This window comes from Cynoglossus semilaevis, chromosome 12, assembly GCF_000523025.1.
Source record: "Cynoglossus semilaevis isolate Cse_v1.0 chromosome 12, Cse_v1.0, whole genome shotgun sequence".
In the NCBI taxonomy this organism is placed as follows: Eukaryota; Metazoa; Chordata; class Actinopteri; order Pleuronectiformes; family Cynoglossidae; genus Cynoglossus; species Cynoglossus semilaevis.
In genome coordinates, this window is record NC_024318.1 from 12887396 (window position 1) to 12915217 (window position 27822).

The window sequence follows — 27822 nt, forward strand, 5'->3', positions numbered from 1 at the left end:
CCCTCCTTTTATTTCCGTTGTGGTCATGGCGCCTCCTGGAGGAATAATGTCACATTCTCTTACTCCATAGTCCACAACCAACATGGCTTCCTCGGTCAGGATGAAGACGTGGAGCTATCCGGGTAGAGGACTTTTCTGTCCATGGGCGCTCATTTCACTTGTATTATTCTTCGTTATTAATGTAGTGGACGGAGCTCCGGAGACTGGAGTATGGAAAATGACATTAGGAAACGTGAGTATGTTTGTTAAGGTCCAGTTGAGCAGCTCCATATCTACTGCACCGGTCTGCTAGCGTTAGCAACATTATATCCTTAGCATGTTCCTTGCTCAAAGTCCTGTTCATTTTTGTCTGTAAACAATAATATCGTTAATAAATACGATATTTCAATTCCTCAATGTTTTTTAAACGTGAAACGTTAAGACGTGAAACAGAAGACATGAAAAGCCTTTGTTTATTGATTAAAGAAAATAATTGCAACCATCTCAGTCTACTGTTTCTCACATTGTGGGTCGTTTCCTAAAAGTGAGATCGAAGGCTTAATTTGTAAGGCCAGATTCTAGGCTGCAGCTGTATGTCATTTAAGCATTTACCAGACTTCCTCATTCTTGATGAACTATACCTTTTACGTTTGAGGAAACAAAATGTCATCATATTTTCTAAACTCACAGTTGTCAGTTTGTTTTACACTCTATTTAGCCTCACACATTACAGTTGCACCAAACTAGTGATTTAATCCAGAAACTGTGTATTGCAAATAATTTATCTTTGTTTGTCTATGACAGTGACAGGTGAAACAATTAAATACACTTTCACTAGATGGCAGCAGATGGCTATCAAAACTAAGGAGAGAAACTGTTGCAAAAGATTTTGTATGTCTTTCAAATTGAAACTAGAAGATTATTATTATCATTGTCACCATCATTTCTTCAAGTAAAAACGAAAATTAATATGTATTTATTTATAAGTTATCTATCTGAAGTTCAACCCATGTTTAAACATGTTGCTGTGTTGTTGCTTTTTTCAAAACGACTTCCCAAATTTATTTCGTACATTTTGTACTTCTTTTGAAGTTCCTTTGAACTCAAACTTTCAGACAGAAAGACACACTGTATTGAAATATACAACCTTCTATGTACTTTTAACTTATCCCTACAGACGTCAAGACCTCTGCTGTTAAAGAAGTCCATGTATAAAGACACTGATATTAAACTAAAAGGTAAGAGGAAAGAAGAGCTGTGCTGGTAATCACAATTCTCTCAGGTGTGACGTCCCTTTATAATTGTTTTTCTATGCACTTTTTCTTAGTTGTGGCATTTGGCTGTCCTGAGGAAGTGATCTTCACTGTTCACTGGTATTTAAAATATTACCCCTGTCACAATGAGTTCATCAACATAGAGGTAAGCAAGAAGCGTAAAACCTGACGATTTCTAGAGCTTCGACTGTCAGTCAACGCTGAGCTCTGAACTGATCTGTCTGCAGGAAATGTATGACAGGACACCTCTGAGTCGTGGAGAGAGTCTGGATCCGAATCCCCTTGGACAAGGAGAGTACATTGAACATGTGTACAGTCGTGTAACGTGTAACAGTGCACTGCGTTCTTTCCCTGTGCTCAAGGTAGGTTTGGTGCATTAGTCTAATCACACATCTATCACTCATTCCCTGTGTTCGTTTACATTGTAACATCCACTCATTTGTTTTCACAGAAAGCCAAAGCAGAGCCCCGTAAAGTTGTCCCACCTGTCGAAGGCAAAGAGCTGGTAAGAGAATAGAAGTTATTTTTATTTGAAAATAAGTTGAATTTGGCATCTAAACAGTGAGTCACTTATTGTTACTACTGCAGACGGAGAATGACACTCGATGGATTACAGAGGAAGTGGAGAACAGCAACATAAAGAAGAATGGCAGCGTTAACATTGAAGACAATGTCATTGCTACAACATGGAGGGATGGGCCTTATCTCCTTGTGGTCAAGATTGTGCCCCACAAGCAGGATGTTTACTGGAATTTGACAGGTGAGATTTTACTGCATTTTACTAAGTTGCAATAGTCTTTTTTTAACCAGTGTATAAGAATTTGTTTTTCCTTTTGACTTCATATTGTTTCACTCTTCATCAAACTAAAATAAATTAAAAATTAAATGTGTACTATATTGATCCTATATTTGGGAAATTGTTATGCAGGTGCAAGCACAGACTGACAAGAATATAAGTTGTAATTATCTGTGATAAATGTAATACTGTACTTTGGGTTTGTTTCTTGTTTTTCCAGTCAATGTGGTGATGAAAGGCAGCCATGGCTACATTTCTGTCACAGAATGGCCTCTCATGATTGTAAGTAGATGGAGCTGTGATCAGGAAAATCAGGTTTTGCAAACTAGTTAATAATTATGTTTTGGCTGCTGTTCTGCTCTTCACATTTCTTTATTCAAATTCACAATTGACCAAATGTGAATCACGGTGCGTCCAGTGATAAATGTAAAATAAACTATAGCTATTAAACAATTGAAATTTTCAAACTGATCAATTACACAGTAGCTTAATAATGACAACTATTCATAGTATAGTTAATCATGATCACGTCTAGATCTCCTCCAAGCAAAATGTCTGGTCTCGATGTTGAAAGTGAACTACCCCTGCTTGTGTTTAAGAATTAAATGTTTGCTGTTTTTTCAGTTCTTTATGGTGATGTGCATCATGTACATCTTGTATGGACTGCTGTGGTTCGCCTGGGCTGCGTGCTACTGGAAAGATCTGCTGAGGATCCAGTTCTGGATAGCAGGGGTCATATTCCTGGGGATGGTTGAGATGGCTGTGTTCTGTGCTGAATACGAAAACACCAATGCTGTCGGCTCTGCCAGTAAGTAGCTACAATCGAGTGCAGAAATCTTCTGTCAAATTTTTTTTTCACCCTTGTGTGTGTTTTTTTTTTTTTAAGCTTCAGGCTTGTTGATCTTTGCTGAACTGGTCTCTGCCCTCAAGAGGACTTTGGCACGGCTCCTCGTCATAATCGTCAGTCTTGGCTATGGCATTGTGAAGTATGTCAGCTACCTTTGTGCTCAAAGATAAAAGATGCATTTTGTGTATTTGTGTTTATGCATCAGACTTTTTCTTTTTTTGTTTTAGGCCTCGTCTTGGGACAGTGATGCACAGAGTAGTGGGGCTTGGTGTCCTCTACTTTGCCTTTGCAAGTATTGAAGGTATTCTGAGGATCACTGGGGTGAGTAGATTATAAAATACATCAGATGATGCAAATGTCAGTTAGGTCTTAGAAGTTAAAATACAAGCTCACTGATTCTGGGTAGCAGTCAAGCAGAAAAGTTTACTTTTAAAATTGAAGTAAATATAGCACAAGATGAATCCTTTTTATCTTTTGCCTCTTGTTGTTGTGTTTAATTCCAACTTTTGATACCAAAAGTATTTTGCAGGAACAGCTCTATTTTTTGTTGTTGTTATTTATAACTTTTGGAAGTAAAACTAACCTTAATTGTGATTTGTGTATTTTCTTTATATTTGGTCATGTGGGGTCAAAAATCTAGAGTAACGACAACGGCTCTGCTCTTATTGCTGCAATTTGTCTGGCTGTGATTGACTCCTGTGCCGTCTGGTTCATATCCTGCCTGTGTCTGCCTTGGCAGCATTAAAAACAACCACCAAAAAAGGAAATATCTGTTAGTTATTAGGGGATTCTTGCCTTTTCATTAAGTGATTGTTTTTCCCCTTTGCACTTTGGTGAATGATACTATATTTGCTCTCTTCACTGCTCTTTTTTAAATTACGCACCCTGTATGGAATTTTCCCTTACCTTTCACCTCTGTCAATAAGTCCTTCTTGTCCTGGTCTGTCCTTCCTTCCAGGCGAAAGACTCTGACTTGGCCCTCCTGGCCAACATTCCTCTGGCTCTGCTTGACTCCTCTCTTTGCTGGTGGATATCCTTTTTTTGCACCTATACCTTTCCCTTGTGTGGTTACTCTGCTTCTTCACCTTCCTGAGTTTAGACCAGAACAGTTTAGCATTTTGTTTAGCATGTTAAAAATTCTGTAGAGAACCAATAGAATTGTGGCCAAAATGTGTCATCATTTATCCATCATTGTTGCAGCACTGTCATGTTTATACTTTTTTTTTTTTTTTGATAAACTTTGTCAACCAAAATTTTAATGTCAAGTTTACTGCCCCCCATGGCTTTTACTGTGCCACTTCACCTCTCTAATTTCTTTTTATGATGATTTAAAAAAACAGAGCTTGAATTAGAATAAACCAAGAAAGTTGTTTACTATGTTATGTTTTTTAAATTGACTAGTGATTTAATGTAGTGACTAGAGACAAAAGTAAAAATAAGAATTAAATCATTAATTAATTAGATTTTATTTAAAATGAATTGGCTTCATCTTGGTTCACAGGAAGGTGTTGAAGTAAAATTAACTTTGTGGTAATGACAGAAAGACATGTCTGACAGTGTAGGATATGATGACAGAGTCAGACCCTTATTTCACAAAGCTGTGTAAGTAAAAACTTCTCTTGTAATGCTAAGTTAACTGCCTATTTTTTCTTTTACTACTGTCTTGAGCCTTTTGTTCCTGCTTCGGTGTTTTCTTTCCTAAGCAAACAGATTGTCCTGTTATCTGTATATTGATGTATGTGTATGTATATTAAGTATGTGCCACACAGCATTTCCCTTGACTACTGCTAACATCTTTGTGAGCCTGGCACAAACCATCAAGACTCTGAAGCTAAGGAGAAATCCTGTCAAGTTGTCTCTTTACAGGCATTTTACAAACACACTGATATTTGCAGTGATTGGTAAGTGTTACACAACCACACATTTATATTAGAAGACTTGGAGCTATCTGAGCATATTTCAAACTAAATATGATCAAACCAAGATCTTGGTTCCTTTTTGCTTTCATTATCTAAATTCTGTCTGCCATATCAGTGAAGACAAAGAGTTTGAGTTTTTGACTTAATGACATGTGTCTCCCAAGCTGTTGGTATTTATTTTAACTAACATATAAGACATGAGGTGAGGTGAGGATTTGGTCACACTGAGTAAATGATCTATTAATAACTACATCTCATCTCTTGTCTCTGTGTTCCACAGCCTCAGTCATTTTTATGGGTTGGGCAGCCAAGAAATTCCGTCTTGCAGATTGCCAGTCTGTGAGTGTGTCTTGACGTGTTTGACCAAGAATTCAAAATGTGAAAAAAAAAATCTGGATCCTCTTTTAATGATAAAGGGACCTGTTTTGGTTTAAAGGATTGGACTGAGCTGTGGGTGGAGGATGCTTTCTGGAGGTTCTTGTTCTCCATCATTCTTCTTGTCATCATGTTCTTATGGCGACCATCTGCTAACAACCAAAGGCAAGACAACTTCACTATTCTGTTTTTTCCCCAGTCACTCAGTTATTGATGTTCATTGAATTGAATGTCCTCAGGTACGCCTTCACACCCCTTATCGATGACTCCGACGATGAGGAAATAGAAGAGTTTGTCGCCTCTACAAACATCTGTATGTTCGCATAACTATGTTCTAAATTAAGTCTAACTCCACACCAAACGTGGTCAAATATAGTGTTGATTAAACAATGGTGTTGTTGTTATTTACAGCTGATGGTATAAAGTTGAGAGCAAGTAAAAATGAGACAAATGGCACAGTAAAGCCAGCAGACACACACCCAGTAAGTAAAACTCACATTAACGGAACTAATGTTTGTAATATATTTGATAAAGAGGCCAGATTTGATAGAATAAGTACAAACTATTGCATGTCCGTTTTCCTACAGCAGATGGCAGTGTTGACAAATTTTATCTTTCCTTTTTATACTTGTCCAGGAGGATGACATGAAGTGGGTGGAGGACAACATTCCCAGCTCTCTTAGTGATGTGTAAGCATCACATTACATTTCTATTCATTAGATGGAAAGATAATAAAGCAGATGTGTGATTCTAACAGAGTTTTTTTTTACCTGTTTGTTCTCACAGAGCTTTACCAGTCCTGCTCGACTCAGATGAGGTAGGAATTCAAATTGTCTAGGGTCTGTTTTCATTAACAAAGGTCAGAATCAGTATACGACACTGCAACAGGACCCATGGAGAACATCTCATAAACTTTACTGAACCAATGAAAGAAATCCCAAGTTTTTGCATTTTAAACAGTCTATAATTACCATGTAGAGCAAAATTCTGTGGAAATAAGAATTTGGTGAGTCATTAACATTTAGAAGCTAATGTTTTAAAGCACCAATATATTTGGTGTGTATGAATAATAAGCTAACAGTTGGAGCTAAAACAAGCAGTAAAATTAATTCTTTAGATTTCTCTCTGAATCTAATTCTCCTTTTTCTTTTCTATTAATTTCCTTCAGGAAATCATGACTACCAAATATGAGATGTCAAAGCTGGAGTGAAGCACATCTTCCATGGACTTCACAATCTGATGGAGGCAGAAGCCCAGTACGTGTCTCTAACTATGGGCTTTCTTCAGGATTTCCAGTTGGACAGTGGTGGAATGCCTTGTGGATTTTTTTTCTTGAGGAGACCCTCCTAAATGAGACTGCTTCTTTCCCAGGCGATGCTTGTCACAGAGTAAGAGGTTGACTGTTAACTTCCTCAACTTAAAACAAAAACAAAACACAGAACTTTACCAAAAGACGTTGTTGTCTTTTCAATGACCAAGTAGTTTTAGTAATTTTAGTTTTAAGATCAGTTTCCAGACTTTTTTATCCAAAGAGAATTAATCACTTTGTTTTACTCTTATTTATTTTTCTTATGTTGATGTGAAATTAATCAAATAATTAAGGACCACATGCATGGACAGTTTAAAGTATTTTTTAAGGTTATACAGTACATATAAAAAGATGGTTAGAGATAAACGCCTATTAAGCATGGTTTAATTAAAAAAACAAACATTATTTCTCATAGTTAACACTAGGTTAGATTTATAAAAAGAAGAAAACGGTTTGAGATAAAAGTGTTGAGAGATTAATTAGAAACTGATTATTTATTCATAGATACATTTACTCAAAGTTATTTATTTTATTTTACAGTCTTGGGAATCTGAGGAGACGTAAATGCATAACGTTGAGTAGAATATTTTCTCACCTGCACTTTGATGGTCAAAGTTGTGCCTACACGTATTTGTTTTTCTTGGGCCTAACTTGTTAACATTGGTTTTTGTCACTGCATCTTCAGTATTGATGTGTGAAGGCATTCAAATTGAGATAGGTTGGAAAGTGGAACCTTATACAGGTTGAACATAGATCAGGATTAGGATTAATGTGGCACAATTTGGGATTTTCCGTCATGTTGTGTAATCTACTGTATTGTGTACGCGTGTTTGCTGAAGTATGTGGGTTTGTAAATCAGAAATGAGGAGCAATATAGTTTATGTTTATGTTATTATTTATTTGATTTTATTTTCCAAGTGTACTTATGCTTTGTTGAGGTGTGTGTTTACCGTTGTCTGTTTACAGCTCGTGCCTCTGTTTTGTTTCTTTCTTTTTATGATCTGGAGCTTCAAATCTTAATATGTTTATTGTGGGGGTTTTTTGGGGGCGGCGGGGTTTGAATATGTCCCATCTTAGTCTCTGTAGTTTTGGAGTCTGAACACAGTCTGCTCCTTTTCTCATAAGGTCTTAAATGGAGTCTTCGGTTTATACTGTCACTCTCCTGTTATTGGAAACCTAGAATAATTGTGTTTACGATGGATTGGGTCCTCTCTTATATAAAGCTGCAGACACCTGCAGTGGAACTCTGATTGTTTGTACAGATGGGTTATGGCTCATTCCTGTTATTTCCTTGATTCCAGAGCTGGAGTGGTGTCTGGATAATATAGACTTTTTTCTTTTTTTTTAAATCTTCATGAACGTCATGAATAACTTGACATTATTGTTCCTTTTCTCTCTTCCTTCTCAGGAAGTGTGTCAACTCTGATAATATGAATCCAGGGCAGTGTTTGTTTTCTTGTCAGTGATTTCAAGTGTTCATAGACAATAAAAAAGCGACACACACTGGATATTTTACTTTGGAATTAAAGTCTGTTTTTAAAGCTGACTTGCAAATACCTTGTTGAAGGAGCTGGATCTGCTGCCTTGAATGGGGTTTTGTGTGGAAAATGTGGATGAATAATGAACTGCAGGGGCTAAAGTATTAAGTGTGGTGGAGTGCATCAGCTTGAGCCTCCTGGTTTACCCTAGCAGAGGCTGTTACACTTGGTAATTTACAAACACTCTTAAGAAACGTCAGAACAGTTTCTAAGAAAACACTCAAATTGTAACCTTTGGCACCAGGACAAAGGCTTAATGTGTTTTCAATGACCAGCTTGATTCTATTTGATAAACAAACTCATTTATAAACTGATTCTTGATTCGTTCCAAAGGTTCTGGGATAAAGGTGAGTTTACCTTTGGGCCACGTTCTCTTTTGATTACGTTTTATAATCACTTACAAATGGAGGAGGATAATTGTTGCAGTTTTTGCCCATTCCTACGGTGTCATCAGTCGACTGTCACCACTTTCTTCTTCATGAGTCATATATTTAGTAGAGATGGAGCTGGACCACAGTAGGAGAGCCGAAACAACTTAACCAAAGTCTCAGTCCTGTTCCTCTGTTTTGTTTCATGTGTTCAGATTTCAGAGCAAATGTCAAATTTTTAACCAAACCTCTTCAACATATTGAAGCCTTGCATTTCATTTTGTTTCTTTTTTGTTTTTTTACACAAATTCCAAATCTAATGACTGCTGTTGTAGTCAGCACTGTTGCCTCAGGAGTTAAACGCACCACTGTAGTTCAAGCAATTTTTTTGTGGTCTGACCTTTAAAATAAACATTACTTCATGCATTTTATATTAGGTTTTGGACAAAATCACTCATTTTAAAAGTATACCGCCCCTCATAAAAGAAAACAGACTTATAACTTTGACACTGCCATAGAAACCAACTTCTACATGTGAATAGAAACACACAAATACATTTGACAGTCTTCATGGAGATGAATATGATGTCAGATAAATGCTGTTCACAGCATCCTGCCTGGAAGATTTACTGTGTTTGCTTTCAATCGACTTTCTTATTACTGTGCTGTTAATACTGTTTTAGGTGCACTTCTGTCGCTGTAGCTGAAAGTAACCGTTGCATCCAAAGGCATGATATTTTTATCAAGCATAAAAATGTCAATATTATGGCCTGTATTGTAGATTCTTCTAGTTCAAAGGCAGAAGCAGAGGGGCTTTGGCTGCTCTTCTCTGGAGCTCTCACATCCTCCTGGAGCTGCTCCAGAAACTTATCCCACATGAAAGACGATCCACAGGCGACCTCTCTCCTCTCCACCATAAAAAAGGACGGCAAAACTCCTCTACATTGCACTTTATTCCGGCTTCAGTCACTGGTAACGTGAGTCTCAAACGTTCTGCTGGAAAAGCATTTAATTGGATGTAATTTATGCTTTATTCTGTCTGTGACTTGTTTTAACGACTTCAGCCCAAACTGGCTGGTTGGACATCTTTCTGTTACAGGAATGTGGAGAATTCTTGATGTTTCCCCTCTAATAAGAAAAGGTTCATGTTGCTGCTGACATGTAACTAAGGGACGGACTACATTTTTACTGTATTTGTGCCATCTTTATTTCTTTAATATAAGACAAAGTACACTACAAATGTTACATAAACCTGAATTGCTACTCAATATTTGATGTGCACTGACTGATGATGATGATGCAGTCATCACGTTTCACCATTACGCTAGACCAGGATACTGTTTCAGAATTGACTGAACTTCGATTAACTGTATTGTGCGTTCCTTGGTGTCTGAGTCAAATGTTACTTACAGGCTTTGATTTGAACAAAAACAGGAATTAGCATAGCTGGTTAACAGCTTTTCTGGTTGGTTTAATTCAATGCTAATGAGCCACTGTGTGCTCCGCCCATCTCTTTTACAGGGGGATGGGAGGTTGGGGGCAGTGAGTGGGTAATGGATGGCTTTGCATAACCATGACAAAGGTTAAGGTGTGACAGAGAAATAAAGAAAATGTTGTTCAACTGACGCTATAGGAGTAGGCTGACACTGCAGAGACCCCCTTAACCATAGACTTTAGTAAAACACCCAGAAACAAATCTTAAAACCTGAGTCTCCTCATCTGATGGTTGCATTAAATTAGGCCTGCTGTAAACATGCCGTCAGGTCATGTGCTTCTCCCTGATGGTCCTAGAGATCCATTTTGGACAGCTAGAAGAGTAGATAAATTCAAAGTACTATCATGTTTTCTATCAAGGACCTGTTGTTATGACAAGACCTTGGCCCAACTGTGCAGCCAGCACATTTGTACAGCTGACAAACAATCATCGAACTTCGGTCTTAGTTAAAAACCACTTTGTTGGATCTCTACAGTATGAGTATTGGAAAAAGATGGATAAAAACATCAGGTGTGACATGACTCAGGTTGAAGTACTGGTCTGAGCACTCAAGTATTGTATAATCAACAGAACCTCATGCTAAACCCAGTAGATTAGAAGTGAATGTCGATCGTCCTCTTTCCTCACCCTATGTCCACTTAGAACTGGTTACAGTCGTGACATGATCATTAATTGTGTTGATTTGACTTTCGCTGATTAAAACACATCCTTGGTGGATTTATAATGAGAACAGCCACTGCCAAAGGGACATTCAATAGCACTCTGTTCAGCATCAGGCGAGTTAGTTGTAGCCAAATAGTAAGACGTTGGAACGGCTTTATTTGACTTATGTAGAGACAATTAAAATTCCAGATAAATTATGTGGCTTGTAGGCGAGCATGCCAAAAATCATCTCTGATTGTGGAATATAATAAGATGACTTTGTGTAACATACTGAGTAATGGTGAAAGTATCCTGTGGTACTGTACAGTACTGCATCTACCGATTTGACAGATCTCCCCTGGTACACTGTAGCCAGCAAGTACTAAAACACAAATATACAGTATATAGAAGAAGAAACACAGCACATAGTATTGCACAATAAAAAAAAAACAATACAATATTTTCAATAAATTAGAGCCAGGGAAGCTCTAATGTCAATATGTTTATATCACCAAAAAAGCAAAGACACTTCATCGACCCCAGAGTTTGACCCTGAGCTACTCAGACAAGACCTTTAATAGACACAAAAATTCTAACATAAAGCAACAGTATAGACAGAATGACCCAAACCATCATTATGTTCTTCTTCACCTACTCGTACTTTCAAACTCACTCATAAAAGTCTAAAAAAAAGAGAAAGCATTTATTGTATGATGTGTTTTGTCGTAAGTTGTTACATTCATTATACATGTATACCTGTTAAATAATGGGTAGTTTTGCACTTGAATTGTGTATTTTGGTCACTGTGCAGAAATTGTGAGCGCTAAAGCAACGTATGTTTGTTTTTAATCAACAATAAGAAAAGTTGATCTCCTTTAACTTCTCGCCCTCAGAAGCTGTAAGGTGAAACCAGAATGTGGACCCTGGCCACGTGTTTGGCCTGAAAGGTGCGTTCACTGTACTCGGACATGTCCACATCGATACTGATGTTCTGTGGCCCGCGCAGCTGCTGGACCAGTATCAGTTCGCCAGTCTGTCTGTCTGAGCGCTGCATGACAAACATGCCACGGGTGTTCCCGCCCACTATACCAAATCTGAGGCTGTCGGGGCCAGTGCGTCCTGGGGCCGCTGCAGTAGCCATACGGAAAAGAGTGGCAGGAGTCTGCATGTCGGAGGGCAGTGACAGGTAGTGGAAGGACACAGTCTTAGGAGCTAAGTGGCAAGACCGGCTGTCCATGGGGCACGGGTTCCTCTCGCACTGACGACAGGACAGGACAGGACAGGGCAGGAGGCAGGTATTGGGCAGAGAACAGAACAGGACATAGCTGTTAAAAAAGTTTCCATTCACCATTTTAGAGAGAGTTTGTTTTTCAGTCGTCATGTAATGTGGTCACTTGGTCTTTAAGGAACACTTACATAATGAATCTGTCTCTGTGGGAAAGTGTTCATAGCTGTTTCTTTGTGACTCAACAGCAGGGACACACACAAACCAAGACACATGCAGCTATTCTTTTTGGGACTTTGCAACACAACCAGAACTTTAATGCTAACTGTAATTATCACCAGTTTATGCCTGACTTGAACCTAAACAAAACTGAACACACCTCTTGATTTATATCCTTGTTTTGAGAAATAACACAGGGCCTCATTAGGACCAGGACCAATGAATTCTCATTTTTTGTGAGCACTTCACCAAGATGTAACACATTCTCTTGCACTTCATCTGAAACTGTACTAAAAATCAATGCCAAACCCTAATCCTTTACTTTTACTCTAATCTGACCATAATCTTAATCCTAAAACCAAACTAAATCTAAACCTCTGCAAAATGTCCCCACAACAATTGTATTTTTCCAAAAAATGTTCCTAGAGGTCATATCATGATTGATATGTTAATAATACAGTATACCAGTACAGTTTAAACGACTTTCCCAGTCCACTCTGGATAACACTGCGTTGACGTTTTGCTTTAGACTTTATACTGTGATTAAGTGTTTTTCTAGTGGTGGACTGTGGCCTTAATGTGAGTCACTGGCATCCATCTGGTGGTTAGTGAGACTGGATCAAAACCACCAACTTGTCCAGTCCAACAGCAAGACTCTCTGTGAACCAGGTTTTTATTATTAGGTACCATTGGATTCACTATTGTATGGACTAAAATACATAAAGCACATCAATCTCCAATGACCTGAGGACCACAGCTGCCACTGTCATTTTATACCATGAAATCTGTATATTGCAACCGTGCAAATGAGTACAGTTAATGGATGAACAAAGAAAGCCATTGAAAAAACTTTTTTAAAGAATCCCTTAAGAGCCAAATTAAATACCTAACTTCTTCTTTTCTGGTTTTTATCTGCACGTCTTCATGGGTTGAAGTATGTGCATTGAATGCCTCAATTCTCGACTTGGTGTTCTGTAAAATTAGAATGTTAGTCATGGCTATAATTCCATGACCTTTTGGAGTGCCTCAGACCTGGTAGAATTATAGAGGACATCTGAATCTGAATTGATGTGTAGTAATTAGTAAACCTCTTCACACTGTACCTTTTATTTCTTGCTGATATTAGGTATTGCTGAGTACAGAACCTGTAGTCAAGTGCAAACACTGATTCTTGTGAGTACACTGACAAATAAAAACATGAGTGAGCAGTTTTAATGTAGGATACGGCCCCTGGCTTACACACATTCCTCCTTTTCGCTACTTACAAGTGTTTTCCTAAACATATCCACAGCCATCCCCCGTTGTAGCAGTGGCACAGGGATTCGCTACATTGATGGTTGACTAAAATCAAACAGAGCTGTTCTTCAGCTGCTGACGGGCAAATAAGGACGTGGAAGCTGTGATGTGTCCGAACATTTGGCCAAAAAACAGACAATCTACGTGCTTCTGGTAAGAGTTTGGCTGAGTGTGAACATTATTTTATGAAAAACAGTTGCTCTGTTGTAACACTGTTAATAATCCCAACCAGGGTAAAAAGGTCACTTTTTTAGGTCAGCTCTTTTTTATGAATGTGAAATAAGTTTCAGAGGATTGTGTTAAATAATATGGTAAATAACAGAAGTAATGATGGCTGCCATTGTGAGACCAAATGGATTAGATTAGATTAGATCAAAATTAATTTGTCATATTGTCAGATTTACTCAGGGAAAATTAAATTCCAGCATCAGTATGTAAGCAAAAAAACACACACATGGCCAAAGATTTAACCCTAAAATAATTAATACACATTTTTAAATGTGAGTGTTATTACACAGTGTCCAGTTGTATTTGGGTTGTGGTCAGGTTACTGCTATCTCCCTGTCCCCCTATAACCCCTTTTTGCCCTTCTCACACCAGATGAGAAGTTTTATAGTCTGATGGCAGGTGGAACAAAGAGGTTGTTTAGTTTATTAGTCTTGCACTTGGAAAGAAACAGTAATACTAGTAATAATGTGATTATTATAGTATTATTATTATCATCATTCGTGATGTCACTAAACATGAAGACAGGACGACTCAAAATGTTCCAAGGAAAAAGTCAGCGTTAAATCTTAAGTGTCTGAGTCATTCAAATACAATCTATAATAGAAACTAAGTAAACAACAATTAAGAAGTTTCTTTCTCTCCTCACAAGATCTAAATCTGTGTACAGCTGGTTCCACTTACATACAAAACAAGGTTAACCATTGTCCCGACGAGGATGGGATTCGAACCCACGCGTGCAGAGCACAATGGATTAGCAGTCCATCACCTTAACCACTCGGTCACCTCGTCTTCTCTGGGCTCACTAATTTCATTTTCGTCCTATGGCAGTGATCACACCTCTCAGTTAACGCTATACACTATACATTTTTTACATGGACATAAATCAAAAGTTGAGTCCATTTTCCTACAGAAAAATAAAAAAATTCCAATGTTTTGCGGTACACACTGAAATATTTGGGTTCTGCTTTTTCTTGGAGACCTAAGAGCTTGTGGTTGTGAACAACATCATCCTCTAACCCACAAAGGTTAGTACAAGCCCATCCCTGACAGTCCAGTACAATTAGCTTGATTATAATCATAGCTGAAACCAGATGATTTTTCTTTCTGACAGAAAAGAACCAAAGATTACAGACGACGAGGATGGGATTCGAACCCACGCGTGCACAGCACAATGGATTAGCAGTCCATCACCTTAACCACTCGGTCACCTCGTCTGACAAGCATAGTGTCGGTTCATCCGTTGTTGTTTGTTACTTCATACAATATAATACTTCAGTCTTAAATAGTGTGTTTTCTGGCACTGATTATTGATTCCAAAAAAGACCTGACTTCATGTGTTTTAATTGTATTCGTTTCTAAGGTAAGAGTCCAATCTCAAATTGTTCTTCTGTCCTTAACCCTGGTCTACAGTTGATTACAAAAATTTGGAGTTCTTGAAATATAACCAGTGGTTAATTAGAGCAGGATAGTTGAAGGTGATGCTGCCTTTCCTGGGAAGTACAATGCTAGTGTCACTAGTTGATAGTTTTTGTTTTTTTGTTGTTATTTGACACAAAGACCATTAACATAACTAACCCTAAAATACTTCCTAAAACACTTTCTAATGTGTTTTTTTAAATATATATAACATAACAGTGAGCTTCTTTAAAATGTGGCTGTCATATATTTTCTGTGTGTTCACCTTCAGCTGATGGACTCCTTTCACCCCCACATTCACCTGTAGACCTGGTTCAATAATCAGAGGATCATTTGAAAGATGACATAAAACCTTGGCTCTTGAATATTTTGTTACTGCAGTTTTTTCCTCTGACACGAGAAGTGATGAAGAAAACAAACAGCTCAAACCGAGCTGCAACCACTTACAAAGGTGACGTCTTGACATAGCTGATGTTGCCATGTGAACGGGGACACTCTGGACTGACACAGTGAAAGCCTCCCCCCGTGTTGATACAAGTTGTCCCTCGGCTACAGTTGTGCTGCTGGCTCAAACATTCGTCCACATCTGGAGGACAAAACAGCACAGACATGAGAATGAGAAGCAGGGAGAGAGACGTGCCAGACTGCTTCCTGGTTACCACAGTCTGAGCAGGGGGTTTGGTGTGCAGTGATTGTTTATTTGGCTTCTTTTTTCCCTCCTTTTTTAAGTTTAGTCTCCCACAAATGCCTCACGTCCCAAAGATTCATTCTGGGAAAAGATGAGATCATTCATTCCACTGGCAAGCTCTGTAAGCTTCAGGGGTGCGAATGGAAGTGGTAGCAAAATTTGTGAGGCTGACAGACACCTCTGCAGAGAGCGAGAGGTCTGCTGCTTAGAAGTCCTGGATTTGTCAGGATTATAGATATTAGCCCAACAAAATGTGTCCAGAGGCACGCAGTCATATCTGTCTAGTCTCTCACCTTCACATCTCCGTCCGTCTGACAGCAACTTGTAGCCACTTGGGCAAGAGCAATGGTAGGAGCCCGGGATATTCACGCACTCGTGGATGCAGAGTTTCCCCCCCTGGTCGAGTCGATACACCTCACACTCATTTACATCTGTTGGACAGATGAAAAAAAAGCATGCATCTGCTTAAAACACTGAGGACATGACCGCTCGGAGGCTTTTACATTTATGACCATAATAGCTTTATTTATGAAGTTAGCACTACTTAATTATATTTGCATGCAGAAGCAATATTTATTAATTAAAATAAGTTAATTTATTAACCCATGAAGTCAAGTACAACTAGCTTGATTATTATCACAGCAGAAACCAGTTCAGCTTTCTTTAAGACACTAAAGAACCACAATGGGTGGACGACGAGGATGGGATTCGAACCCACGCGTGCAGAGCACAATGGATTAGCAGTCCATCACCTTAACCACTCGGTCACCTCGTCTGGTAAGTGTGGACTTGGTCCATCGGTTCCTGTTTGGTTAATACCTTAAATTTAAACTCTATTGATTTCTTTTCAGTTTATTGCTGTCTCTTGCAATGACCTTACTCTAATCACTGTATTTCACTGTGGGGATGGTGTTCTTTGTGTTGTATCCCCACTCCATTCTTTTCAGCTAAAGGCCAGAATTTTGAGTTTTTTCTCTGGGGCCTTATGTAAACATAAGGTTCACTGGCCTTATGTTTACACTTTGATTCAAGGAAGGACTAAGAAAGTTGTAGGTGTCCTGGTAGTTGTTGAAGAAGGTTTAGAAAGCTGGTTCTTTTCACGTATATAAAAGTTTTATACACACTACTCGACGAGGATGGGATTCGAACCCACGCGTGCAGAGCACAATGGATTAGCAGTCCATCACCTTAACCACTCGGTCACCTCGTCTGGTAACCATGTACTTGATCCATCAGTTCTTGTTTGGTCAATACCACAGACTCTGGCTCAAATCTTTGTCTATAATGGATTGCTGTCTTGTACAATGACCATACTCTAATCACAGTTTGGATGGTGTTCTTCAGGTTGCATCCCCATTCCATTCTTTCTTAAAACTTCTTAAAGGTCAAGGAAGTCAAAGGCCAGAAATTCAAAAGAACACAGACGACGAAGATGGGATTCGAACCCATGCGTGCAGAGCACAATGGATTAGCCGTCCATCACCTTAACCACTCGGTCACCTCGTCTTCTCTGGGCTTTTTTTCAGTCTCACTAATTTCATTTTCGTCCTCTGGCAGTGATCACACCTCTCAGTTAACGCTATACATTTTTTTACATGGACATAAATCAAAAGTTGGACCCAAACTCCTGATAATTCTGTTCAAGCAGAAATTCCTGCCGGAATCCCTGGCACTGATGCTGCTACAGAAAAATAAAGATTTTTTATTGTTTTGTGGTAAACACTGAAAGATTTGGGTTCTGCTTTCTCTTGGACACGTAAGGGCTTGTGGGTGTAAACAGCATAGTACAATTAGCTTGATTATAATCTCAGCTGAAACCAGATGATTTTTCTTTCAGACAGAAAAGAACGACGAGGATGGGATTCGAACCCACGCGTGCACAGCACAATGGATTAGCAGTCCATCACCTTAACCACTCGGTCACCTCGTCTGGTAAGCATAGGGTCCGTTCATCTGTTGTTGTTCTTTACTTTATACAATATAATACTTCAGTCTTAAATAGCGTGTTTTCTGGCACTGATTATTGATTCCAAAATAGATTTAAAGGGCTGAAGTCCGTCCTCCATGTGTGTCAATCAATTAAATGATCTTTAGCCTTCTTAGGACTCAATGACCATACTCCCATTTGTAGAACAAATGAAACATTCTCAGTTTGTGTCACCATTCCCTCTGGCATTTTGTTTACACTTTCATTCAAGAAAGAACTAAGGCCGTCCCAGTGTCGTTGAACATTTGGAAAGATTGTTCCTTTCTTATACACATTACTTTGATTATAGTCACAATTAAAACCAGTTGATTTGTCTTTCATAAAACTGGCAAAGACAATGTACGACGAGGATGGGATTCGAACCCACGCGTGCAGAGCACAATGGATTAGCAGTCCATCACCTTAACCACTCGGTCACCTCGTCATGTACTGTACTGTTTCTTCAATATATCAAATCTGCTAAAAAACAGCACATGCTAACTACAAAAATGTTTACAAGGACATAAGTGAGGACTTATTGTTCTATGATTCCTTCAGTTCATAAGGTTGCATTGTAAATGTGTGCACTTTTATGTGTAAAACAACCAGAAGCTGAAACGGTTACAGCAATCATTAAAATACCAGGTTTGAGAGTTGGAACTCACCCTGGCAGATACTGTTATCTGATGTGCCACTCATGTGAAAGCCTGCGTCACAGCTGCAGTGCTGAGCACGGTTGACTTGGGCACAGCGCGGTCTGCGGCTGAACGATGGGTCGTTCATAACACTCCACTCTGGTGGTGCTGCACAGATGTGAAGGTGAAGTACCAAAAACATAGAGTAGAATGACATACTGAGTCACAGTCACGCGTTCAGTTGCACTGACCTGTCTGAGTTTGGTGCTGACAGTGTGAGCCGCTCCAGCTCTGGGGGCAGGTGCATTTATACTGGTTCACTCCTTCCACACACGTGCCTCCATTTTGGCAGGGATTGCTTGCACACTCGCTGACATCTGCAGGTAAAGGTGAAAATACAGCTGCTTTCAGTTAAATATTCAAGCCCAAAGAGCTGTGGTTTAAGATCATTCACCAGTCAGTGTTTAGTTCAGATGTTTCAGCCTGTGAGGTGAGTCTCTCTTTGCGTCATTTCTATTTTTGTTTTAGAGAATATCACTAACTCTGGTGTCATATTTGATCTGTTCATGTCTTTAGTGCTCCAGGCCTGCGTGCTTGCTCACTTATGGCTCTTGTGAGATCTATTTTTACTAAAACTGTGATGGAGATAGTGATTCAATGTTTTATTTTTTTTTTCCAGCTTGGCCTTTGTACCTGCTCAAATCTAACCACAATGAATCACATCCAAAACACAGCAGCCTCAGGTTTTCTAACCAAAAAAGTAAAGTGAATCCATTATCAAGTTAAGTAAAGCGTTTCTATTTTTCATTGCTTTATTTCATGATGAGAAGTGACAGAGTTTTGACTGTGTAAAAAGAAAATTACAGAATGTCCAGAACTTTTGCACCATTTAGGAGTCTTTAATGAATATGAGTTTATTAACCTTTGTCTTGATTAGTTTATTTGACTTGAAGTCTTTTCTCATACTGAAAACCAGCATTTCTCCAGTTTGAAGCCTGTTAGTTTATATGCTGCTCAATCTATATGATTGGTTATTTAAGTCTGAAGGAAGAGGTCAGCCGCACAAATACCTTCTCTTTGTGGCTATTTTTTTTTTCATTATAGACAATTCTTACATTATAGCCAATTCTCTACCAGAAATTATCCAGGGACCAGAAATTCATGCTGAAGAGTTTCTGTCTGGTTGTAAATTTTATCTGTAATTCTGTGAATTAGTTCTATGTCAAATAAAATGTCTTCATATGGTGAGGTAAAGGGGAATTCTAACAGCAGGAAACAGACAAAGTTTTGCTTCAAAGGATCATGACAGCAACTAGAATCCTAGTCAGTTGTGTGAGAAACCTCTCCAATAGTTTAAAATCAGAACCCCATGTTCTTGTTTTGCATACAGATGTATTTAGATCAAAGGTGGAAAACTTTTTGGCTCCTCACGTTAGAACAACTTCCTGCTCTGATAAAAACAGGAATAAAACTCTTGAGTGGAAGTCAACAGTGCGGTCCTAAAAGTTTTGTCAAAGCACTGACTTGTGAAAAAAAAGTAAAGGGAAAACCACTGTTTAAACACTTATGAAGGAATATGAAACGTCTTACATGCATTAGACTGAACTTCAGACTTCAGGGGTAAGAGGAAAAGTGTGACACTCGTAAAGAAAGACAGGGAGGAAAAAATGAGAGAGCTTCTGTAAGTCTTTCCTGTCTGCCATCCATCCATGGATGAGGGATGAGACCATGCAGTCTGATAAATGATACTCAAAGACTGGTACTGTCATTATGGGCACAGCACATAAGTCAGTGATGCCCTTTCATTTGCTCCATATGTGGAAAAGTACCAGTTCTACTTGAAAAATCTTAAGGTTATTATTAAAGTGCCATTTAATAAATCCCTTCTACCTCTCTATAGTCGCTATGTTAATATATATTTAAACTAATGCCAATGGATATTTCATCCTTTTTTCAATGATCTAAATTTTTGTAAACTCATTTTCATCTCTTTTTTTATGTCAAGCAATTTTTAAGCCAATAAAAGACTGAGTAATTGAAGTTCTAACTAATTCCAGTTTGATTGACTTATCTGGGACACAGATAATTAATGATCAGGCCCCGACCACCGAAAATGATAGGCCTATTTAAAATAAACTCTTACGGAAAAAGAAAAACTCCACAAATTGCACGCTGTTGACCTAAGCAGAAGCTAAGATCTCCGGCAGTTTCCAAAACACGCACTGGCTAATGTCGATATAATGAAGCGAGTAGATAAATAGTACATCAGACGTTATGATCTCCGTGTCTGCAGTTGGTTCTGAGTGGTGTGCAGATGTTCTCCGTTGTGCTTAGCTCACTCCAGTGCTGAAGTCATAGTACAACCAATCCCTTTAATATTTATTTGGCTTCCCTTGGGGCCACCGTTGAGCCATAACATGAAAAAGCTCACTTCACTCTGCTAAATATTTTTAAAGTCATCTTAACTTTGGGGGTTTCATGGTCTGTCAATGCTGCTTTTTTTAAGCCTGACTAAATTTAGCTCTGTTGGAAAAAATGAACAGGGCAACCTTTTCATGTATTCATGTCAATAAACATATGCACATGTTAAAGGTTTGAGAGTGCCACCACCGCCTGAGGTGGACTATCAGGAGCGTGCTTAGCATAGCTGTGTGTTATCAGACCATGGTTTGAGTATAATGTCTGGACTTAACTCTGGACTGCTGTCAAGAGCCGTAAGAAACCTGAGCAAAAGAGGGCACAGGGTTTATCTTACAGTAGCCCGAGCTTTGCTGCTAATTAGATGTAGAAACCTGGAGGGGAATGGACCTCACTGCGGAATGCAGTACAGGTGTTTGTCTGTGTTCGCAGACATTTAATGCCATTTTAACGAGGGCTTCATTCAGTATGCCAAGAAACTGCAGCCCCTCAAAGAATGGCTCTTTTCTTTGAATGTTTGTTATCTCTCTTGCTCTCTCTCCCTCTTTCTTTCTCTTTCTCTCTCTCTGTCTCATACATGCTCTCTCTGTCTTTCTCCTTCATTTGTGGGTGTATTGGTAAATAGAAATCCTTATTTTTGCACCGTAGAATAACAATTACTTTTCAATTCTACAATATTAACTAATCTGCATAAGATAAAGGCAAGGGTTTAATCTTGTTATTTTTAATTGTATTTAATTACACCTTTTTCAGTTTTCTCATTTCTGGCACACTGGTAACAATGGTTTGCACACACCAGACCCCTGAATTTAAACTACCAGCTACAAACAAGGGCTACAATGCGCAAGAATAAAACAGGTGACAATTGTCACACACTAAAGCCTTCTCCATATCATGTTTTAAAAAATTATTGTCTGGCATCCTCCTCTTACACCCTGCTTGTGTACTTTTCTGCCACTCCTGACTTCCCCCATAAATCACTGTTTGACTCTTGATAACCAGTTTTATAATATTACATTTAAAAATAATAGACAACAAAACATTAACCATGAATAAACAAGGATGTAAAGTCGGGGAAAAAAAACTCACCTTTACAGACGGCACTGATACCTGTCCAGGTACCATTGTCCTGGCAGACTCTTGTGGCAGAACCAACAAGATGGTAGCCCTGAGAGCAGGTGAAGTGAACCTCGTGTCCAACTAAATACTTTGAGCCGAACTTGCTTCCATAAGCTGGGGCCTCCAGGGAGGGGCAACTGGTGGTAGCTGTGAGGAGGGAAGAAAGACAGAATGAGAGCAAGACAGGTCCTATGTGGAGTACTGTAAGACTCCTGAACATTGTCTTGCATTCTTTGCCTGAGGGCATACACAGAGAAAAGACTTCATGAGGAAGAGATGCTCCATTAACAGTCAGTGAATGGAGGGTCAACTCTTCCTGTGAAGCAGAATAGCACCAGCAGCTAGGTCTATGCTATGGTTCACTAAGTTTCATGCTTCTGTAGCATGTAATGTCATTAAATTATATAACATTTTATTGTATTTTTAAGTCTGACTTTCTGTTTTCTCCAACTTCACTAATGCTATGTTAAATTACATTCAAAACAGTGTTTTCATCTACAGCTTTTTAAAATTTCCATTGCCAGAATCCGGTCACGTCCACTTCAATTTAGCCTTAATTATACAATTTCTGCCCATTTCTTTAGAACAACATTATATCCATGGCAGACCTCCAGCCACATAAGACAACTGCGGGTAGTAATGGCAAATATTTGCACGATGGAAAACAGTGTCCACAAGAGCATGCAAAGCAGGTGGTTGTGATTTTACCCGTTCTTTCATTTTTTCTTGCTGCAAATGCTAACTATCAGCTATTTCCTGTCTTGCCAAACCCTCTCCACACAGTTATGGAATGGACTGCTCCATCACTGACAAATTAGCCTCATTGTATGCTGCCAAACAACACAATTCCACAAACCCACTTCCCTTGTCAAGTACCCAGCTCTATAACTAAGATGGCCTGGTGCAGTTGGATGAATTTCTGATGTATAATGTAACCTTCAAAGAAATGAATGTTTCTACAAATCTGTAAATGTGATAGACTGTAATATTAGCTTCATGTTTGCTTTAGCCTGCCAACACATGGCTGATTTAATGTTATAAAATTATAGTTGTTCAACCTACAGACTAAAAACTACTCAAGGGCCAGGCTCAAGAAACATGAAATATATTAAGCTGATAGAACTTTATGATAATACTATTTCTCCACATATAATTAACAAAATATCAGAAATAGGAAATATATAAAACATCAAACTATACTACAAAATGAACAACCACAGACTAAAAAGATACTTTTGGTTTGTATTAAATTATATACATGTCTACCAAAATAAGTTGACCAGAACAAATAGTTTTTAGGACCTGACCTAGGTTGCTGCTGGGGATGTGGCAAACAAAACCCAAATCCACTGTTGAAGAAGTTTAATGAGTTTCAGCAAATGATCAGGGCCCATAGAAATGCTTTAGTAATAAGACAAAAACATCTGTAGAGTTTTTATCAAGGCCCTGTAACTACTTTGTCTCCTGGCATTGTGTGTCAGGTCCCTGAATGTCAATAACTACAGAATTAAAAGCTGCCTACCACAGGGTCTAAGTCACAAGGTATGCTGATGACATAAGGCTGTTAACAATACTAAGAGGCGAACCTGATGCAATGACACTGTTTACTCACCAGGTGATTGGTCTGCCTGGGGTAACTTGGAGACCGAGTTCTGCAACGCTGCCAACTTCGACTTCATGATCCTAAGACCTTCTGTAAATCGCATCTCTTGCCCTTTGAGAAATTTCTCCATTTGACGAAGAACCCCGACCACCTGGGACTTATCCATGCAGGTCTGTGAATGCAACACAAGCGCTTCAACATCACGGCAACATCAAGAGGTAACTTGGCGAAAGCTTCTCAAACCCAGTGACTTTCCAAAAAACAAACAAGCACCGAACTAAAGGTTACCTCATTTAAATGGTCATAAAATATAAAACATAAGCGCTTGATTAACATTAATGTGCAGCTGTGGAACATGATGTCAGTGAAAGTGAATCCGCCTCATTACCAGGCAACTGGTTGTCAGAGTCATAAAGACACTTCACACAAATGGTCAGCCACCCATTTTTAAAAGCTTGACCCTTCGAAAAACTCTGCATGATACCCTTGTTATTTACAAATTTAGTCTTAAGCTGCGGGTTTCAAGCCTTGGAGTACTTACAGAGGTGCTCATTGTCCAGTGTCCACTCTGTTTATAAGTTTCTGTCAACTTCTTACCCTAGTCAGTGTCTCGGTGCATCCAGGGACTTTTTACTCTTTTTTTTTATATCGTGGTTCATTTACTTTTTGGGAATGTAAACTTATAAAGCCTCTAACAAATGTAATACAACAAAAAACAAATATACTACCTCCTGGTCACAAAAATATCCTAATGAGCCTTTCAAATTTATACTTTAACATTTTTATAAGGTTATTTTTGGACTGGCAATATTATAAAATAAACTCTGAAAAATGGCAAATTGAATTGATATTTGTTGAATCCTTGTCAAGAATGGGGAGGAAATCAAGTGTATCACCAAAGAGTTTTGATTTCACCTAGTTTTCTGGCATAACACTAAGCAAACAGGCCTGCCTGCCAAACAGGCTGGCAAGGAACACATCAAGGTAGAGGCTGTGTTATGGTTTGGAACTATATTTTTCACTTTGATTTTTGTGAGACACTGTCAGTGATTAACCGATTTCCACAGAGCACTAATCTAAGTTTCAGTGAAATTATTTGGGATCACCAGGTCAGAGGTTGATATGATGTTCAAGAGGACTGAAAAGTATTACAGAATATAACATTAGAATGTTTCAAACTAAACCTGGTCATACTGCTGCTTTCTTTAAACCGGTCAAAGGTCAAAATAAATGTTGATTGTCGCTGAAGTGTGGGATCGCAAACGATTCCCCTTTCTGTTAACATAGTAACACAGTAGTTTATAAATATTACACTCATTTCACCTTTTGTATTTTCTAGGTAAAACATCACACTGACTTGTGCTCTTCACACTGTTTTCTCCAAATGCCAAAACTCCAGTTGTAGGCACAGCTGGACCAAAGCTGTCTGGCAGCTATGAAAAAGACCCAAGTCCAGAATGTTGTCCCTGTGTTTAATTTTGTGTGGTGGTAGAAAAAGGGCATAAAATTAATGTAAAATCCTAAAAAATGACTGAGTCAATAACAGCACGAGTGCCACTGGCAGTAACTGCAGGGAGAAATGCATTAGAAAGTTCTTCAGAGAATGGGCCTCGATAATCCTTTCAGCAAGGTTTATTAATCACATGCTCAATGGAACATTTTCCTTTGTTAGGCATACCTTAAATTCCTGTACTGGCATTTTGAGGGTTTTTTTTCCACAACACAAGTTTCACTACATTGTACTCAGTTCTGTTCAACTGCCTTAGGCAGAAGGGAAATGCCACCAACTGACCAAACATGAAAGAATTCAATAAAGCAGTGGTTTACACTATATACCATCACCAAAAAAACACTGACTCTACAAGTGCCAGTATGACTAACACTAACATACAAGCAGCACAGGCTTACTCTGTAAGGCTAAACATAGAGAAGGAAGAAGATCATTTATTCTTAATAGGGTCATAACTCTAGCCTTTATATCAGTCAAAGCCACACTGTACAATGAGACAAAGAAAATCAATACAACAAAATTGAACAATTTTGACAAATGTCAAATGTGTGCCCAGATTTAAATGGAAAAGTTAATTTAATTGCAAAAACACATTTCTTTTTTTTTTTTTTTTTTCCAAAGTTGATGTCAGACCTTAGAGGAGGCAAAGAAGCAGGATGAAACCAGGTGCTAAAGACATCTCCTAGAATAAATTATCTGACGGAAAGATTACTTGCAGAAGTGTTTAGACACTTGGGTTATATAGAGAGATAAAGCTGTAGTATTATCCATGAATAAATACATTTATTTGTCTCAGAACCTTTTTAATTTCCCTTGTGCAACCTCTATATTTTACTATTAACTCAGGGAATCACTTGATTCTGACAGGAATCAGCTTCCATGCATACCACTGGAGGCAGCAAACGTACCACTTGTGATACATGTACCATACTTTGAGAACCACTGAATTTGTAACTCTATGTAATGACCATTAAACTCACAAGCCTAGATGATGAACTGGTGCATCACAAAAGTCTAAGTGAACGTATGATTATTTATATATGAAATACATGTTAACAAGCAGATATGGTTATAGTCCAGCTAAATGAATTTTGATGCAGTCAAACACTTAAATGTCACAGTTTCCTTACTATTAAATGTCGCTGGACAAAGTGTCAACTAAAAAGTTACCTGCACAGCAGCATGACCGCTTTGGATTGCTGTCAAACACAGCAGAAGCAAACACCTGCGTTGAAAAGACAGCGCCATCTCTAAACGTCCAACAGTGATGACTTATAATATGGATTCCTGTCCTTTCCTTTCAAAAATAAAATCCAAAAACTCTCCTCTAAAAAGTCGTTCCCCGTGTGTAGAAAGCGGCAGAAGGTACCGTCAGGTGTGAGCTGGAGAGATGCGCTCTTGTCTCTGGATCTACACTCCTGAAAGGTCCAGCATCTGAGGTCTGCACCGCCGAGGTTTCATGAAGCGGTAAGAAAAGGACCCTCCCACTCAGATCTAGCCCAACACTCCACAGAGCTCCGTCTCCTGTGAGTTTCACAATTTCATATTATACAACGCAGAGGCACAAATTCATGTGATACGAGCTTCGATTAAATGTATTATTATATCATAGCTATAAGTCAGCAACTAATAAATCAGAAACAAACTAAAACTAAAATGACCCAAAAGTCAACTGGAGGTTAGAAAAGTTAACTTAATACAAAATTCAGAAATAGAAATATTTTTAAGGATTCAAATGTGATATGTGTATATTGCAGGACACGTTTATTATTATTGTATGTTGATTTCTTTATCAAACATTGCCACGGAACAAATCATTAATCTTATCCTGTCCTCGTCCTTCACACTCACCTTCCTTCTACATGCCGAGCAACAGCAATAATAATAATAGCAACGGCAATAATAGTAATGATAATAATAATATTTATAATTCATCATCAAATGAGAAACACGTTTTGATATAGTGTAGTTCTATAAACAGTGATAGAGGGACATCTAGTGTCTATTAAGAGTATGACAGCTGTGGATATAAAGTTGAGTGCTGTACGTAGTTCATAGATGAAATGTTATTTCTTGTATTGTAAAGGGAAAATACATTTCAATACCTACCTTTTCCCATGTTTTTTAATTTAACAACACATGGGAAATTACCACATCTAAGGATCTACCTAATTGTAACCAGTGTTGCTACACATTTCTAGAAATGTAGAAATTAAATTAGTCACCAGGTGTTTAGTAAAGTGTTGTTTTCAAAAAATTGGAATATTACATAAAATTACATATCAAACTATATACTTACAACAGAATTCACTGAACAAATTAAAACATTGGTTATATGGTTGTGCTCACACGCACAAGTATGAAGTGATCACAGGGACATATTTATTCCAGGAACAAATTTTTAAACCAAATTTTACAGTCAAATATCTGAATGCTGATAATAAATTTTGATAATAAATTATGAACTAAATGAAGAAGGATCCTCATGTTCCTATTGTGGGAAACCTTTTGAACTTCAGCAACATCTGGAGAACACATCTGAGTCGAATTGTACTAAAAGAAGAAGAGAGACTTTATCCTGTAGGAATCTTAGTAATCTGATGGTTGACACTCTGAATCAATTACCCCAACTTTATCACAGCGTAGGGTCAGGCAAGCAGTATTCTTTAACTGTTAGTTGCCTGTGTTTAATTTTATAGTGGTCCATACTGAAGGTCACATCATATTAAGGTGTCCATCAGGATTGGAAAAATATGTGGAAAAACCTCCAGCATAGCTTCAACTGCAAGATAATTCCCCTCCCCCTTTTTTTGCTATAGAGATATTCTTTATTAATCTTTTAACTGTTAATATTTTTTAGGGTCACCAAAGGAGGTGACACGAATCGCTGCTGCCATTAGGCAAAGAGTTTGTACACTCTCAACAGTTGTCCATCGCAGAGCCATATTCAGGTAAAA

General features: G+C 38.3%; 2 protein-coding genes, 1 long non-coding RNA gene and 7 other non-coding genes across 12 annotated transcripts; 2 read left to right on the forward strand and 8 right to left on the reverse strand.

The window, feature by feature from the left end:
* The first annotated feature begins 6 nt into the window (after positions 1 to 6).
* Positions 7 to 8005, forward strand: tmem87b (transmembrane protein 87B). 2 transcript variants are annotated; one of them, XM_008322270.3, is made up of 19 exons: positions 7 to 232; positions 1157 to 1217; positions 1307 to 1398; positions 1481 to 1615; positions 1705 to 1758; positions 1842 to 2013; positions 2270 to 2331; positions 2674 to 2857; positions 2936 to 3035; positions 3124 to 3217; positions 3855 to 3926; positions 4689 to 4797; positions 5096 to 5154; positions 5252 to 5355; positions 5430 to 5503; positions 5602 to 5672; positions 5827 to 5879; positions 5977 to 6007; positions 6359 to 8005. In XM_008322270.3, the coding sequence occupies exons 1-19, from the start codon at positions 83 to 85 to the stop codon at positions 6398 to 6400; spliced, it is 1719 nt and encodes a 572-aa protein (XP_008320492.1). In that variant the 5' UTR covers positions 7 to 82; the 3' UTR covers positions 6401 to 8005. The 2 variants fall into 2 exon arrangements, with proteins under 2 accessions (XP_008320492.1, XP_008320491.1); XM_008322269.3 differs by lacking the exon at positions 3855 to 3926 and adding an exon at positions 3537 to 3608 and having other exon boundaries at positions 8 to 232.
* Positions 7506 to 26372, reverse strand: fbln7 (fibulin 7). Its single transcript, XM_008322267.3, has 8 exons — positions 26036 to 26372; positions 23365 to 23527; positions 21723 to 21899; positions 18467 to 18592; positions 18246 to 18383; positions 15908 to 16045; positions 15374 to 15512; positions 7506 to 11804 (listed from the first exon to the last, which is right to left on the reverse strand). The coding sequence occupies exons 1-8, from the start codon at positions 26111 to 26113 to the stop codon at positions 11432 to 11434; spliced, it is 1332 nt and encodes a 443-aa protein (XP_008320489.1). The 5' UTR covers positions 26114 to 26372; the 3' UTR covers positions 7506 to 11431.
* Positions 14218 to 14299, reverse strand: trnas-gcu (transfer RNA serine (anticodon GCU)). The gene has a single exon. It is a non-coding gene; the product is annotated as a tRNA-Ser (tRNA).
* Positions 14643 to 14724, reverse strand: trnas-gcu (transfer RNA serine (anticodon GCU)). The gene has a single exon. It is a non-coding gene; the product is annotated as a tRNA-Ser (tRNA).
* trnas-gcu (transfer RNA serine (anticodon GCU)) lies at positions 16308 to 16389 on the reverse strand. The gene has a single exon. It is a non-coding gene; the product is annotated as a tRNA-Ser (tRNA).
* trnas-gcu (transfer RNA serine (anticodon GCU)) lies at positions 16743 to 16824 on the reverse strand. Its single transcript has one exon. It is a non-coding gene; the product is annotated as a tRNA-Ser (tRNA).
* Positions 17039 to 17120, reverse strand: trnas-gcu (transfer RNA serine (anticodon GCU)). Its single transcript has one exon. It is a non-coding gene; the product is annotated as a tRNA-Ser (tRNA).
* trnas-gcu (transfer RNA serine (anticodon GCU)) lies at positions 17463 to 17544 on the reverse strand. Its single transcript has one exon. It is a non-coding gene; the product is annotated as a tRNA-Ser (tRNA).
* Positions 17944 to 18025, reverse strand: trnas-gcu (transfer RNA serine (anticodon GCU)). Its single transcript has one exon. It is a non-coding gene; the product is annotated as a tRNA-Ser (tRNA).
* LOC112487819 (uncharacterized) lies at positions 18565 to 26029 on the forward strand. 2 transcript variants are annotated; one of them, XR_003051277.1, is made up of 4 exons: positions 18565 to 18705; positions 18895 to 22447; positions 23368 to 23573; positions 24695 to 26029. It is a non-coding gene; the product is annotated as an uncharacterized LOC112487819 (long non-coding RNA). The 2 variants fall into 2 exon arrangements; XR_003051278.1 differs by lacking the exon at positions 18565 to 18705 and having other exon boundaries at positions 21864 to 22444.
* Positions 26373 to 27822: the final 1450 nt, after the last annotated feature.